Source organism: Aedes albopictus, chromosome 3, assembly GCF_035046485.1.
Source record: "Aedes albopictus strain Foshan chromosome 3, AalbF5, whole genome shotgun sequence".
Classification (NCBI taxonomy): domain Eukaryota; kingdom Metazoa; phylum Arthropoda; class Insecta; order Diptera; family Culicidae; genus Aedes; species Aedes albopictus.
In genome coordinates, this window is record NC_085138.1 from 147,980,510 (window position 1) to 147,993,395 (window position 12,886).

The 12,886-nt window shown below is 38.9% G+C and overlaps 3 protein-coding genes across 3 annotated transcripts in view; all 3 read left to right on the forward strand.

Moving 5' to 3' along the window:
* The window catches only part of LOC115266033 (uncharacterized), a 521,849-nt gene that overhangs the window by 382,946 nt on the left and 126,017 nt on the right, over positions 1-12,886 (forward strand). The window lies entirely within an intron of this gene.
* LOC109424037 (protein tincar-like) overlaps positions 1-12,886 on the forward strand; it is a 580,636-nt gene that overhangs the window by 62,911 nt on the left and 504,839 nt on the right. The window contains exon 2 of the mRNA XM_062843067.1: positions 9,287-9,375. The gene's annotated coding sequence lies outside the window, so the exon portion shown is untranslated. The remainder of the gene's footprint in view (positions 1-9,286; positions 9,376-12,886) is intronic.
* Positions 4,695-5,819, forward strand: LOC134290394 (uncharacterized). The gene has a single exon (XM_062857529.1). It carries the CDS (start codon positions 4,695-4,697, stop codon positions 5,817-5,819), a length of 1,125 nt encoding a protein of 374 aa, XP_062713513.1.

Below are 12,886 nucleotides of genomic sequence, written 5' to 3' on the forward strand. Positions count from 1 at the left end.
GTCTCTGGCGACCGACCCTCGGCTATAGATACTGATTGGCGAACTTCAGCCTTCACGAGTCCTTTGGGCGGCAACTCGATGGCTCTAGCTACTTTCCGGCACACCTTGTCTGTTATCTGGGTGATCACTGACTCCTCGTTCATCACTTCGCTCGGTCCGAAGACCCGACTCCCTACTTCGTTCGTCAATCTTCGCCTTTTTATTTCCGTTCCCATAGCACCATACTTCACTTGGATGTTTGCAACCGCCACCCTCCTCACCAATCTGTGTTTTAGTACTCTGCTACCAACACCGTACACTCAGTTTGAAATGATCGTTTAAAATCTATCTGCACAATTGGTTTCCCTATCTTCCCACACCGTAGAAAAATAAGCAAAGTGTTACCGTACGGTAACATCTTTCAGCACTTTTCTTGTAACACTTTTCGATTTGAAACTGATGTCAGGTTACACTTTGGTGCAAATGGGAGAAAATCCGAGGAATTGTGAGGACTTATGCCGATTTTCTCCCGTGAGCTCTGGTTAGCCCCTAGGAGTCTCGGTTCGCCAATTTGCGTCAAAAATATGGATCTTATTTAAAAGATAGTATGTGGAAGAAACCTAAGGTATGTTTTTTTTTCTAAAATATAATTTGAAACTTAGGGCAGTGTCGCTGGAAATTGAGATGACCAAATTTAAAGAGCAGAGTAGTAATAAAACATACTATTATCTATTATTATTAATTTGTACTACATGGTATAATCATATTATCTTCTAAATGCTTTTTACCTTGCCTTAGAAAAAAGAGATATTAAGTAAGAGTCGAGGTTTTTTTTTCAAAGTGATACGAAACGTAATTTCTGTTACGATGTTATACGAAGCAAGACAGAATTCAAATATGTTCCATGAGATCGATACGAAGTCACGATTTACTCAATATTTTTCGAAAAGAAACGAAATTTTCATAAAAAGTTTCACAGAATTTTATAGGTGTATCGTTTTTTCGTGAATTGATACTGAGAGTGGGCAGTTTGTTTCCATAATCATTTTTATTTATTTTTTTTCCAAAATTTTGCTTGCTTATTGTCAAACGAAAATTTATCCACTAAGTAAATAAATGTTCTATGTGTTGCCCGTTGTCTAGCGCTGGTAATGCTCAGAATGTGTACAGCCTATGATTGAAGACGATTTAATATCTATTCCCTTAAGCTCCGTATACCCCATAATACATTTTCTATAGCGTTACATTTTAACAAATTTTCGCGCCGGAAATAAAGTAAGACGAATATCTAAGAAAACGGACATAGTAGCTCATAAATCTTCATATAAGTAAACAGAAACTTGAAGCATTCGATGGAACTATCTATCAGATAAAAAGCAATCGAGCTCTGTCGAATGGTGGAGTTTCTGAAAGAAAACATTTTTAAAATTTATTTAAGAACGTTTTGAAAAAAAAATTGGCAACATTATTCGTTGCATTTCAAGAGGAATATCCAGGACAACCCTTGAAAAATGTTAAAACTGCTGTCCTTCCTCGTAATTTCTGAAGACTTGATGAAACTACTAGTAAAATTTCATACATAAATAATATTTAAATAACGTTTCTAGCAAAATATTCTCCAATATATAATGGCGAGTCTCCCAAAAATGAATTCTATAAAATCCGGAAACATCTGTTAGCTTAAAACTTGAAAAATATTCTTCATGAAATATTGTGGAGTGGATTTGTTGTGATGGTTAAAAAACTTTTTTCTATTTTTCTTGAAAAATATTGAAACCACCTTCCCTAGGAATTCATCAAAACTATACCAGAAAGATCAGGGTTCAAAATTTCCCATAATTATAATTTCTGTGAAGTCCAAACAAAACTTCAAATATTAAAAAAAATATAATTAGAAACAAGAGGTAATGAAAAGGCAGGCCAAACACAAATGGTTGGGCAACAATCTACACGGAGGACGATAGACACTACGACCCTTGAGAAAGGCCAAATTCCTTCGACCGAAACGTCGGGAGAGTAGAAAACAATTCGTTCTCGACTTAAAGCCACCCGAAACATCTTCACAAATATATTTGGTGAAAAAAAAACCAGACTTTTTGGTTAAGTTTTTGGTAATTCCAGTGGAAATGGTTTAGCCAATTTCTTTAAGAATTTAACATTTTCAGCAATTTTAATGGGAGTGTTTGTTTTAAATTTCAACGGAAATTTCTTCTGAAATTCCCGTGACAATTTCTTTAAAAATGTTTTTTTTTCTGATTTATTTGTGTCTTTATATTTTATTAATTTTATATTTATTCTGGAAACTACTTATTTGAAGAATTCCATTGGAAATTTCTTTAAGAATTTTTTCTAGCTTTCTAATTTTAATTTGTTCAACATCATTTTGGGAATTGATTTTTTTATTTAATTCTGTAATTCCTTTTCAATTTCATAGGAATCTATCTGGGGAATTTTTCTGGAAATTCCTTCGGCTCCTAAAATGGAAATTTCTTCTTCTTTGGAAAGGCATTTTAGAAATTCATTTCACAATTCCCCTGGCATGATTTTTGTACATATCTTTGGCCATTCCTATGGAAATCTCTGAGAAATTCAGAAAATCTCAGATTGGAATTATTGAAGGATTTAGCTCACCAATTACAGAAGGAATTTACAAGAAAATTTCAAAAAGAATAGCCAAATGAATTTGTAAAAGAAATTGCCGAATCATTTTCCAAAGGAATTGCCCAAGCTATAAAAAACTGCAAGAATTTTTGAGAATTTTAAAAATAAATTGACGAAAGCATATCAAATTCCAAAGGAGTTGCCAAAGAAATTGCCACAGAAATTCTTATAAGAATTGTCAATCCTTAGCAAAATTTGGACACACCAATTCAAAAACAAAAAAAATGCTGAAAAACATTCATCAGAAGTAGCTGAAGGAAGTTCCACATTATCTACTATTCGCATGAGTTCACAAATAAATTTTTGTCAAAAAATGCACAAGGAATTTCAGAAGGCATTCCCCCCAATAGATATGCTTATGGAATTAATAATTTCTAAACAACACTGCAAAGACAATTCCAGAGTGATTCCGGAAGGAATCGCTGGAAAAAACCTCAAAAGAAAAAAAAAATCCAAAGGAATTCTTGTAGGGGTTTTTGAGGAAATTTTCACGATGGAATTGCCGAAGAATTTTTCACAAAAACAATCTCAATGAAATTTGCCGAAGGAATCTTCAACAGAAATAGCCATTGTTCGGTGCAAATTTCCAAAAAAAAAACCGTAGGAGGAGCTCTAAAATGAATAACCGAATGAATTTCCAAAATAATAACTGAAAAAGTTTGCAAAAGAATTGCTTGAGAAATTTTTAGAGGGATTGTTGAAGAAATTCATAACGAAATTCTTGAACCAAGCTGCAATTGCCAAGACAAGTTTTGACGCAGAATTCCCAAAAACACTTGTGAACAATTCTTGAATTTGTGTCTTTTGGATTTTCATAGGCATTACAGAAGGTTATTTATAAAATAATTTCTATAAATCATTTAAACGACTGGCCGAAAGATGCCTCAATGAAATTGCCGAAAGACTTGCCGAATGGCTTGATTTCGATACGATCATAACGTTCGTAATACACGATTTTTTTTGCAAATTGGCCGTTAAAAATATATATTTCACTTTTTGTCCCACACAGAATTTATAACAAGACCCGATATTATGGTAATAATTTTAGTTATATGCCTCCTCAAAATGCAAAATCCTGCCAAAAAAAAATTAAGGAGAGGGGGAGACAAATAGTCAAAATGAAATTTGTATCCGCCTCAAACTCTTTCAAAACAAATCTCAAAATAAAACTGTATAACAATTGCAATTTTGGGATGTAAATCAACCTTTCCCCAATTATTTTGAGAAAGTATGAAGGTTGAGTTCTAATCGAAATACAAATACAAATTTCCAATATTGTACATATTTTTTTTTCAATATTTAATGGTCTTTGGATTAAGCGTGTCCGGTAATGTCTATGCAATACTTAAACTTTATCGAATGAGAAACTCATCATCAAAATATGTATGGAAACCATACATTTTTGCGAGCCTTTCCCGCCAGCGTTCAACAGCCGTCCTGGTCCTGTGTGTTGGAACGGAGGAGGGGTCTTCCAACCCCCCATTCACGGCAAGTACAATGCATCAACAATGAACAGTGCAGCTTCTGATCCGCCTTCCAGTTTCAGCGGAAATTTATGCAGATTTCAGCCGTCTCTCGGTGAGGTACCAGAATGCTACGAAGTCAGCTTTACTGCAGCCTCGAATGCTCCCCCAGTTGAACGATTGGAGAAAGAGTCTTCCAATCATGACAACGCTTTCCTCTCCATATACTACCAGAACGTTCGTGGATTACGCACCAAGACAACAGATTTGAAACTGCGCATGACTTCTTCCGATTACGACGTTTTCATCTTCACAGAAACGTGGCTTCGGCCGGACATCTACGACTCGGAACTAACGTCTGAATATTCAATTTTCCGCTGCGATCGCAGTGCAGCTACAAGCGACAAGTCGAGAGGTGGAGGAGTTCTCGTCGCAGTGAAATGTGGACTGCAATGCTTAGCTGTGTCTCTGGTCGACTGTGAGCACCTAGAGCAAGTTGCTGTTCGTGTGAAATTGCCTAGTAGATCCTTATACGTTTGCAACATTTATTTGCGTCCAAATTCTGAGGCAGCACTTTACTCAGCACACGCTATGGCTGCACAAAGCATTGCCGATCACGCTGCAGAAAACGACGTAATACTGATTCTGGGAGACTACAACCTTCCCCGCCTGAAATGGTGTTTCGATGACGACATCAACGGATACCTGACCATGAATGCTTCCAGTGAACCGGAACTAATTCTTGTGGATTCCATGTCAACATGTGGTCTAGTGCAACTGAATCCTTTTGTCAACTCTAGCGGAAATTTGCTCGATCTGGTTTTCTCCAATTCACCTAACGATTTCGAAGTACTGCAGCCGCCGCATCCGATTTTACCTTCCGACGATTTTCACCCACCACTCGTCCTGCAGCTAGACACTCGTAGCTCTGTGTTTGCCCAGGTCGTTTCGGATTCCCACACTCCTGAACTTGACTTCAAGCGCTGCAACTTCGATGAACTCAATACCACCCTGGCATCTGTAGACTGGGAACACTTTCTCAATGGAAATTCGGTGGATGCAAATGTGGTCATATTTTACGACAAGCTTTCCGAGATTCTAGCTGCGCATGTGCCTCGTCGTCGATCTCTCGATGCATTGAAAAAATATCCTTGGTGGACGGCTGAATTGCGTAATCTACGGAATCGACTGGAAAAGATGCGCCATCGTTTCTTTTCCGATAAAACTAATGAAAACAGAGACATGCTCCGCTCTGTTGAGTCTGCGTATAATGAACTGCTCACATCATCCTACCAAAGACACGTAAGTCGATTGGAATCCAACCTGAAACGAAATCCAACGAATTTCTGGAATTGTGTCAAGTCTCAACGATCTGGTAATCGTGTTCCGGTCAATGTGACATACGGCGAAGTCACGGCCAACACACCCGAGGAAGCCGCAAATCTGTTCTCCAGTTTTTTCCAAACCGTGTACAGTTCGACGCCCCCGCGACTTTATTCAGGGTGCTTTAGTCAAGTGCCGTCTTATAATGTTCATCTACCGCCTTTTAATTTCTCCCATGACGAAGTACTGCGAGCATTGACAATGTTGGACGCTTCAAAAGGTGCTGGCGTTGACGGTCTGCCCCCGTTACTGTTGAAAAACTGTGCCATATCGTTGGTGGTGCCTGTAACGATGTTATTCAACCCACCAGGGTGCGAGGACGCCATCTTTTAGAATCCAACATGTTGTATGTAAACATTTGTGTATCCACAAAGGATTCCATTGTGGATACACGATAGATGTTGGCTCCTGTCAGATGCATTAGGTTGGATTAGGGTTGTCACATACGTGATTCAACCGTTCTTTAGAAGAAAAAACCTTTCCAAGCCTATGGAAAACTGCCTTCATGATACCCATTCACAAAACCGGAACATTGAGTCATGTTGAAAACTACCGTGGCATCTCGATTCTTTGTAGCCTTGGGAAAATTTTTGAATCTCTAGTTCACGGTATGATACTTAACGCTGCTAAACCGCTTATTTCGGAGTTCCAGCATGGTTTTGTACCGCATCGTTCTACCACAACAAACCTATTATGCTACACTTCCGCACTATTAAAAGAAATAGAACACCGAAAGCAGGTAGACTCAATCTACATAGATTTTTCAAAGGCATTCGATACTGTTCCCCACGAGTACGCTGTTGAAAAGCTCAAGCACATTGGTTTTCCTGATTGGTTTACTGAATGGCTGATGTCGTATCTTTCTGGTCGCAAAGCATTTGTTAAAGTAAATTCTGCAACCTCGAGTTCATTTGACATACCATCTGGCGTTCCACAAGGCAGTATCCTAGGCCCCCTCATCTTCGTGCTGTTTATCAATGATTTGTGTACTCGGATCTCCTCAGGAAAACTGCTGTACGCGGATGACATGAAAATTTTCAGAGTCATTGCCACACTTTTAGATTGCCTTGCACTTCAGATGGACATAGATGAGCTGCTGCGCTGGTGTCACGAAAATGGTATGAACGTGAATATTAAAAAATGCAATGCTATAACGTTTAGCCGTAAACGCAGTCCGATGATGCACCAATACCAGATGGGAGCGATCCAGCTAGAACGTGTACAGTCAATTCGCGATCTGGGGGTGACGATCGACTGCCAACTTCGTTTCAACGAGCATGTGTCGGTAACAACTGCGAAAGCCTTCTCCGTACTAGGCTTCATTCGCCGTAACGCAACGCATTTCACCGATCCGTACACACTTAAGGCACTTTACTGTGCTCTGGTGCGTAGCATCCTAGAATATGCAGCCCCGGTTTGGAACCCGTACCACGTTTCGCAGATCATACGCATTGAACGTGTCCAGCGGCGATTCGTACGCTTTGCGCTTCGCAACCTACCATGGAATGATCCCGAACGCCTCCCTGACTATCCTGCTCGCTGCCGCCTGATTGATCTGGAGCTGCTTTCTGACCGACGCAAAAAGCTTCAGCAGTTAGTCGTGTTCGACATTTTGCAGAACAACATTGACAGCCCTGATCTCCTGTTGGAACTCTCGTTGAATGCACCGCTTCGTCAGCTACGTCACACCGATTTTCTCTTTGTTCCGGGACATAGAACAGGCTACGGCCATAACAATCCTCTAAGCTCCTGCATAAGGGTTTTCAACGAAGCCAGTAACATTTTTGAATTTGGTATGACGAAGCAGAATTTTAGAAATAAGCTATAAGTTAAAATTAAGTATCAGTCTGTACGATTTATATCGAAGACAAAGAAATAATAATAATAATAATAATAATTTTAACAACTGATCTGACGTGTCCTACTGCGGTGATGCTATGTAGATATCGTAGAGGAAATGAACTGCCGATATTTGTAGATTTCTCGCCTCCGTTGGCTCATGTAGTAACAGGGCTATAGCATAGCCCGCCCACATTCTTATGGCTTCTTGTGTTTTCGCTCGCTCAGAAGCGGTATTGATGTTCCTACGCAGAAATCAGAAGATCAACAATGCAGTCGTACCCGCTAAGTACAGCTATTGGCGGTCTTTGATATCATTTTCCCAAGTAACACTTTTTAGTCAATTAGACTTCAAGAGGTTCCTATAACCACTATAAACCCAAAATAAAAGGAATAAGCAGGCATCAATTTTTTTCCTCACTCACGCGAGTAACGATCTATCACACAGTGATATTATCCGGATAAAGCAGCCTGTGATATTTTCCTTGAACCACATTCGATTGAATTCACATCCGATTGAAAAGGCTCTCACTCCGGTTCCTTGGCGTGAAAAAAGTATGCTCTCTCCAACTAGTGCTCACTCTCAAATCGCAGGAGAAAATGGATACTAAGTCTACACCAACCCACGTTTTCACCCGGTTGACGTCTGAGCAGTTCCGTGTTATCTAGATGGCCATGAAAATAAGAACAATTAATGTAAACACGGTAGTACTAAACGTCAAAAAAGTGATCCCGTGCATCGGTGGAGACGTTATGTGACTCGGACACGGAGTGAAAAATGTGATGCTTTGTTGTTAATCCGTGAGTTGTGCATGGAGAGAAAGAGAATTATCGCGAGCGCTGGGGTGAGAGACTTTTATTTTTCATCTCATGCAGTGAAAAATCATGATCGCGGAGGTGGATAAATCCGAGGAATCTGATCACGTGAGTGAGAAATTTGATGCCTGGGAATAAGGTTTTTTCACGGTTCTCATATACGATGGGGGAGTGTCTTCAATATGTTACTTTTTGTGTATTGACGAGATTTTAGCCCAAGGATAGTGTATCTCGGGACTCACGCTTCCCTTCCGAAGAACTCACATTTTGCGAGTTTGTCGGAAGTGGGATAAGATCCCAGGTCCTCGGCGTGATAGACGCGTGCTTTATGCATCATACCAGATCCGCTCCACAAAATGTTATGTGGATGGATGGGATTGACCCATAGAAACATGAAATAGGAACTGTTTAAAACAGTTAAGGATATTGAAAAATTTCAGGGTGAATTGCAGAATTGAAAAGTTTGTAAATATTATGAAATCTTTATTAACATCAAAGTTTTCTTTTCTTGTTTACAGCTATTACCACAAAATATGCAAAGGCACGAAATCTTTTATAGCTTTCAAAATTTTAAGGGTCAATTTGCAGCTCGGTCATATACTACTTCTACTGTTGCAGACGGTAAAAACACTCTTTGGACTAGGCGTCTCTTATTATGGAGTAGATGCATATGAACATTTCTCTACTTTCCATATCTGATAAATCTCTTCGCCTTGCTTTTCATGCCTAGGCAAAAAATAAGTGAGCTCCCTATAGACACAAGAACATAAAGCTTTTTTTTCCTAGCAAAAACATCGTTACGGGTCTGCACTGACTGGGATGGGAGTCCCTTGGCCGCCGTTGGTCCTGCGCTGCCCTGACTGCTATCCGTCCGTTTTGGTTTATTTCTCTGTTTTCCTTTTCACCGAACCATGTCTAATCATATCAAACGAATGGTGTTCCACTGTGCAACCACCTAGCTACCAACAACATTGGTATGCATAGCCTGAGTTCGAGCATAGAACCGTATCCGTATGCTTTATGTAGTGTATGTAGTTTAGGTTCAAACTGGCCGTTCGCCAGACACATTGTGCTAATTCGCTTTATTATTATTCTCTTTATTTTCTCTCTGTCTCTATCTTTTATTTTTTATATTTTTTTTGCAGAAGCTGTTCCAACAAATCTTCGAGGCTCGTAAACATAGTCATCCTGAGGATTCGGACAAAGGACGCAGGAATGGGCGCCTCTAATGAAGGTAAGATGATGTGGCAAAAATAATGGCGGCGTTTGCGAAATGCTCTGCTACTGGGCGAAGCAAAGTTTTATTTATTGAAGGGTGCTGACAACCGCGAAAAGTCTTAATAAATTTTCTACAAGAATTGAGGATTTGAAAGGATTAAGGGATTTGAAGAGGTGTTGGGATATGGAAAGCATTCATCATCGCTTTGCCGTTTCACGGCAGAGTGAAAAATAATGAAAAGTAAATACCATTTAGTCAGTCAATTTTTTATTTGAAAGTACCGATAGTTGTTGTTAAAATCGAATCGTCCGTTCAGATTTATTCATTCCAATGCAATGCTTAGAATTTCATGTGAATTTTGTGCCCCGGTTTAGAAAAAAAGACGAATTTTTTGTCCTCCCTAGAAACACTTACAAAAAAGTGACGTCTCCTTGTAATGTCAAATCCATCTTATCTGTCGCCTCTACCACCCAGAAAAGCCCCCCGATGAAATGTGATCGGCAAGTCAAGGCAAGGCAATGCTTTGGGACAGCGCGCGAATGCCACATGTTGCTGTCGTACGTTGAGCCAAGGTGGTATGGCATGTCTCTTGGCGAAATTTGATAATCCTCTATTCACCGGTTGGCTTCACAGCGGCATTTGAAAAGTTTCCTTTACGTTTACTGTCATCGTGTCGTGTACAACGCAGCACACATGTGCGCCTTTGGTGGTGAGAGGGTTGTAATGTCATAAATGGATTACATTGCAATTTTGAGATATTATTTACGGAGATGGGCGGTGATGCGTAAAATTGGGGAAAGACACATAGTGTGGCTGCCGTGGAATCAGAATGTCAATAAGAAGAGAATACGTACATTTTAGAAATAGATTACTCTCAAACCTCCAGGTAAGTTGAATCCGCTGACAAACAGACGTCTCACTCTACTTACTTCCCATCGATTCCCTTTTCAAATCGATCCGTTTTTCAAATAATCTGTAGTTCGCAAATCGCTCGATCATGGAGCTCCCATCGTTTTTGCTTCTGCTTGACGTTTGTTCACTACCGCCATCTACTCAGTGGGTTTGCGAACCACAGCGTTATTAGCATTGGGCGATTAAGTTTTCGTGACGATGATTTTTATCGCATTTTGTTCAAAGTGGTACGTCTGTTTGTCTGTGTCGAATCTATTGAAACCTTTAAAACTGGTTTCATATATGACCCAAAAAAAAATGACGGTATAAAATTACTTAATTGATAATGCAATGGCAGGCAAAGAAAGCCCTATTAATAACTGTGGAAGAACACTAAGTTGCAGCGAGGCAGGCTAAGTCCCAATGGGGACGTAGAGCTATAAAGAAGAAGAAGAAGTAACGCTGCATAATCAACTATGGTTACTGAATCTTCTGTAATACTACGTTTATGAAGCGCTCTATATAAATGATTATAGCGAGATGATATCCTGTATCAAGAAAGGTGTTCACACTACGCCGACATGAAAAAGTGTGACGTTTATGTTGCTGAACTAAAAAAACAATAATATTGGGCCTAAATTTACAGAAAATGTTTATTTTTATCGATATAGTGAAAATAATGGACTAGGATCGACTGTGATGGTAATTTGGGGAATATTTCTTCGCGTTCAGTCAATACAGATTAATTTTCTACTGTCCGACGTTTCGGCAACTGTATTTTGCCTTCATCAATGGGAAAACTAAAATTGTTTGTTTGTTGTATCTTATTGTTTTACATAATGATTTGTTAAATTACTTACTGTTTTCTGTCAAAATTATCTGTCGTAACGTCTTTGTGTTTGTTTCGTATCACTATAATAATATTATAAAATGGAAATAAAATTAAAATTTACTAAAAGTTTACAATTGTTATACTAACATGTCACTTATTCAATTTCTATACTCGTTGGTCTGTCACTGTTCTTGTTTGGTGCACTCTTAACTGTTTATGGGTTTCTGTCGGTTTGCCTAAGCATATTTTTGGTTTGTACTTGTGCGTGTATTTTGTTTATAATTTCTGAGTAGTTTGTGTTCAGCCCTTATCTGTGACAGTCCGTTTGCCGAAACGTCGGACAGAGAAAATTAATCTGTTTTGACTGAGGATTTAAAACTTAAGCCAAGAAATATTCCTCAGATATAGTGAAGATTTCGGTGAAATTACGGGGTAAATCAAAGATTTCAGAATTCAGATTTCTCACGAAACTATAAATGGATTACGGAAATAGTCTGGTTCGTAGATACGGAACTTAAAGTGAATTATGGGCAGACTGATGGAGGTAATTTCGTAGAAACTTTGGCAGAGTTTCGCGAGAGTTAGTCTAGGAGTTCTCTAGGTATTCTATCAGGAGTTCCCCGGCAATTACTTCAGAATTTCCCAGAGGATTTCTCCAGCATTTCCCACAGGGATTTTCCAGGGGTCCCCTGGAATCCCATGAATTCAATGGGACTTCCTTTTCGCCAAGAATTCTGGTAGCATTTGTGGTTTTCCCTGAAAATTACTACATAATTTATCCGGAAAATTCCTCCAGGATTCCCATGAAATCAATTCCAGAAATTCACCGACATTCCCCAGCGATTAGGTTTATAATATTTTCCCAGAAAATCCTGAAGAAGTTCATCGGAAATACCTCCAGAGTATACCGAGTATTCTTCCAGGAGTTCACCGGAATTTCCTCCAGAACTTGCTCAAGTGTTTTTTCAGAAGTTCCCCTTACATTTCTTGAGACTTTCCCCAGGATTTCCCCGGAACTCTATCTAGCATTTTTAAAGGAATTCTTCCTAGATATTCTCGAGATTTTTTCCAGGTGTTCCTAAAAAATTCTTCCAGAAAAACTATGGCATTTCAGCTCAAAACACGAAAAAATATGCAATTTTCCACTCGATACCCAAGTAATCAAAAGTTTTCTGGCTGCTTAAGAGGCTAACAAGGAACCTTGCTGGAGCTTCGCACAAAAGTTCCACCATGGCTGATTGTAAGCCTCTTAAGCAGCTTGAAAGCTGCTTAAAATGCAACTAGGGACGTTATTGAAACTTACAAATTCTTAGAAGTTCATTTCAGTAACTTGATGTACCGTCGATGGGGGTGACAATGGGACTGGGGGGTGAGATTGGGTCAAAACGGAGAAACATAAAAATTGAAATAGCTCATCTACTATCGCTAATTTATATTGAAAACTTTATATTATTTCAAAGAGGAGAAGTGTTTACACGCCATGATGCAGAATAAGATGTTTGGCAATAATCGTTTTTTGTTAAATTTGTGACTAAACTTATACGATGAAACTACTAATAAATCACTCTAAAAAAATTTCTCCTTCGTAATGTTTCACACAAGTACCTAACCATACATTTTCTTATAAGTGGTAAGCTGTAGGTATTACCTGCTTGATGCAACAAAATAAGCGGACTGTCATTGCTTTTTTTATTCAAAAAATCAATATTTTCGACCTTATGTCTAAATGTTAAGAATGGGGGTGAGAAGGTAGAAAATATTATATAAAATCCATACTAAATCAGCTAAGTTCGTTATATAAAG

Excerpts from the sequence above, each read along its gene's own strand:
- LOC134290394 (XM_062857529.1), top strand. The coding sequence starts at position 4,695 with ATGGCTGCACAAAGCATTGCCGATCACGCTGCAGAAAACGACGTAATA.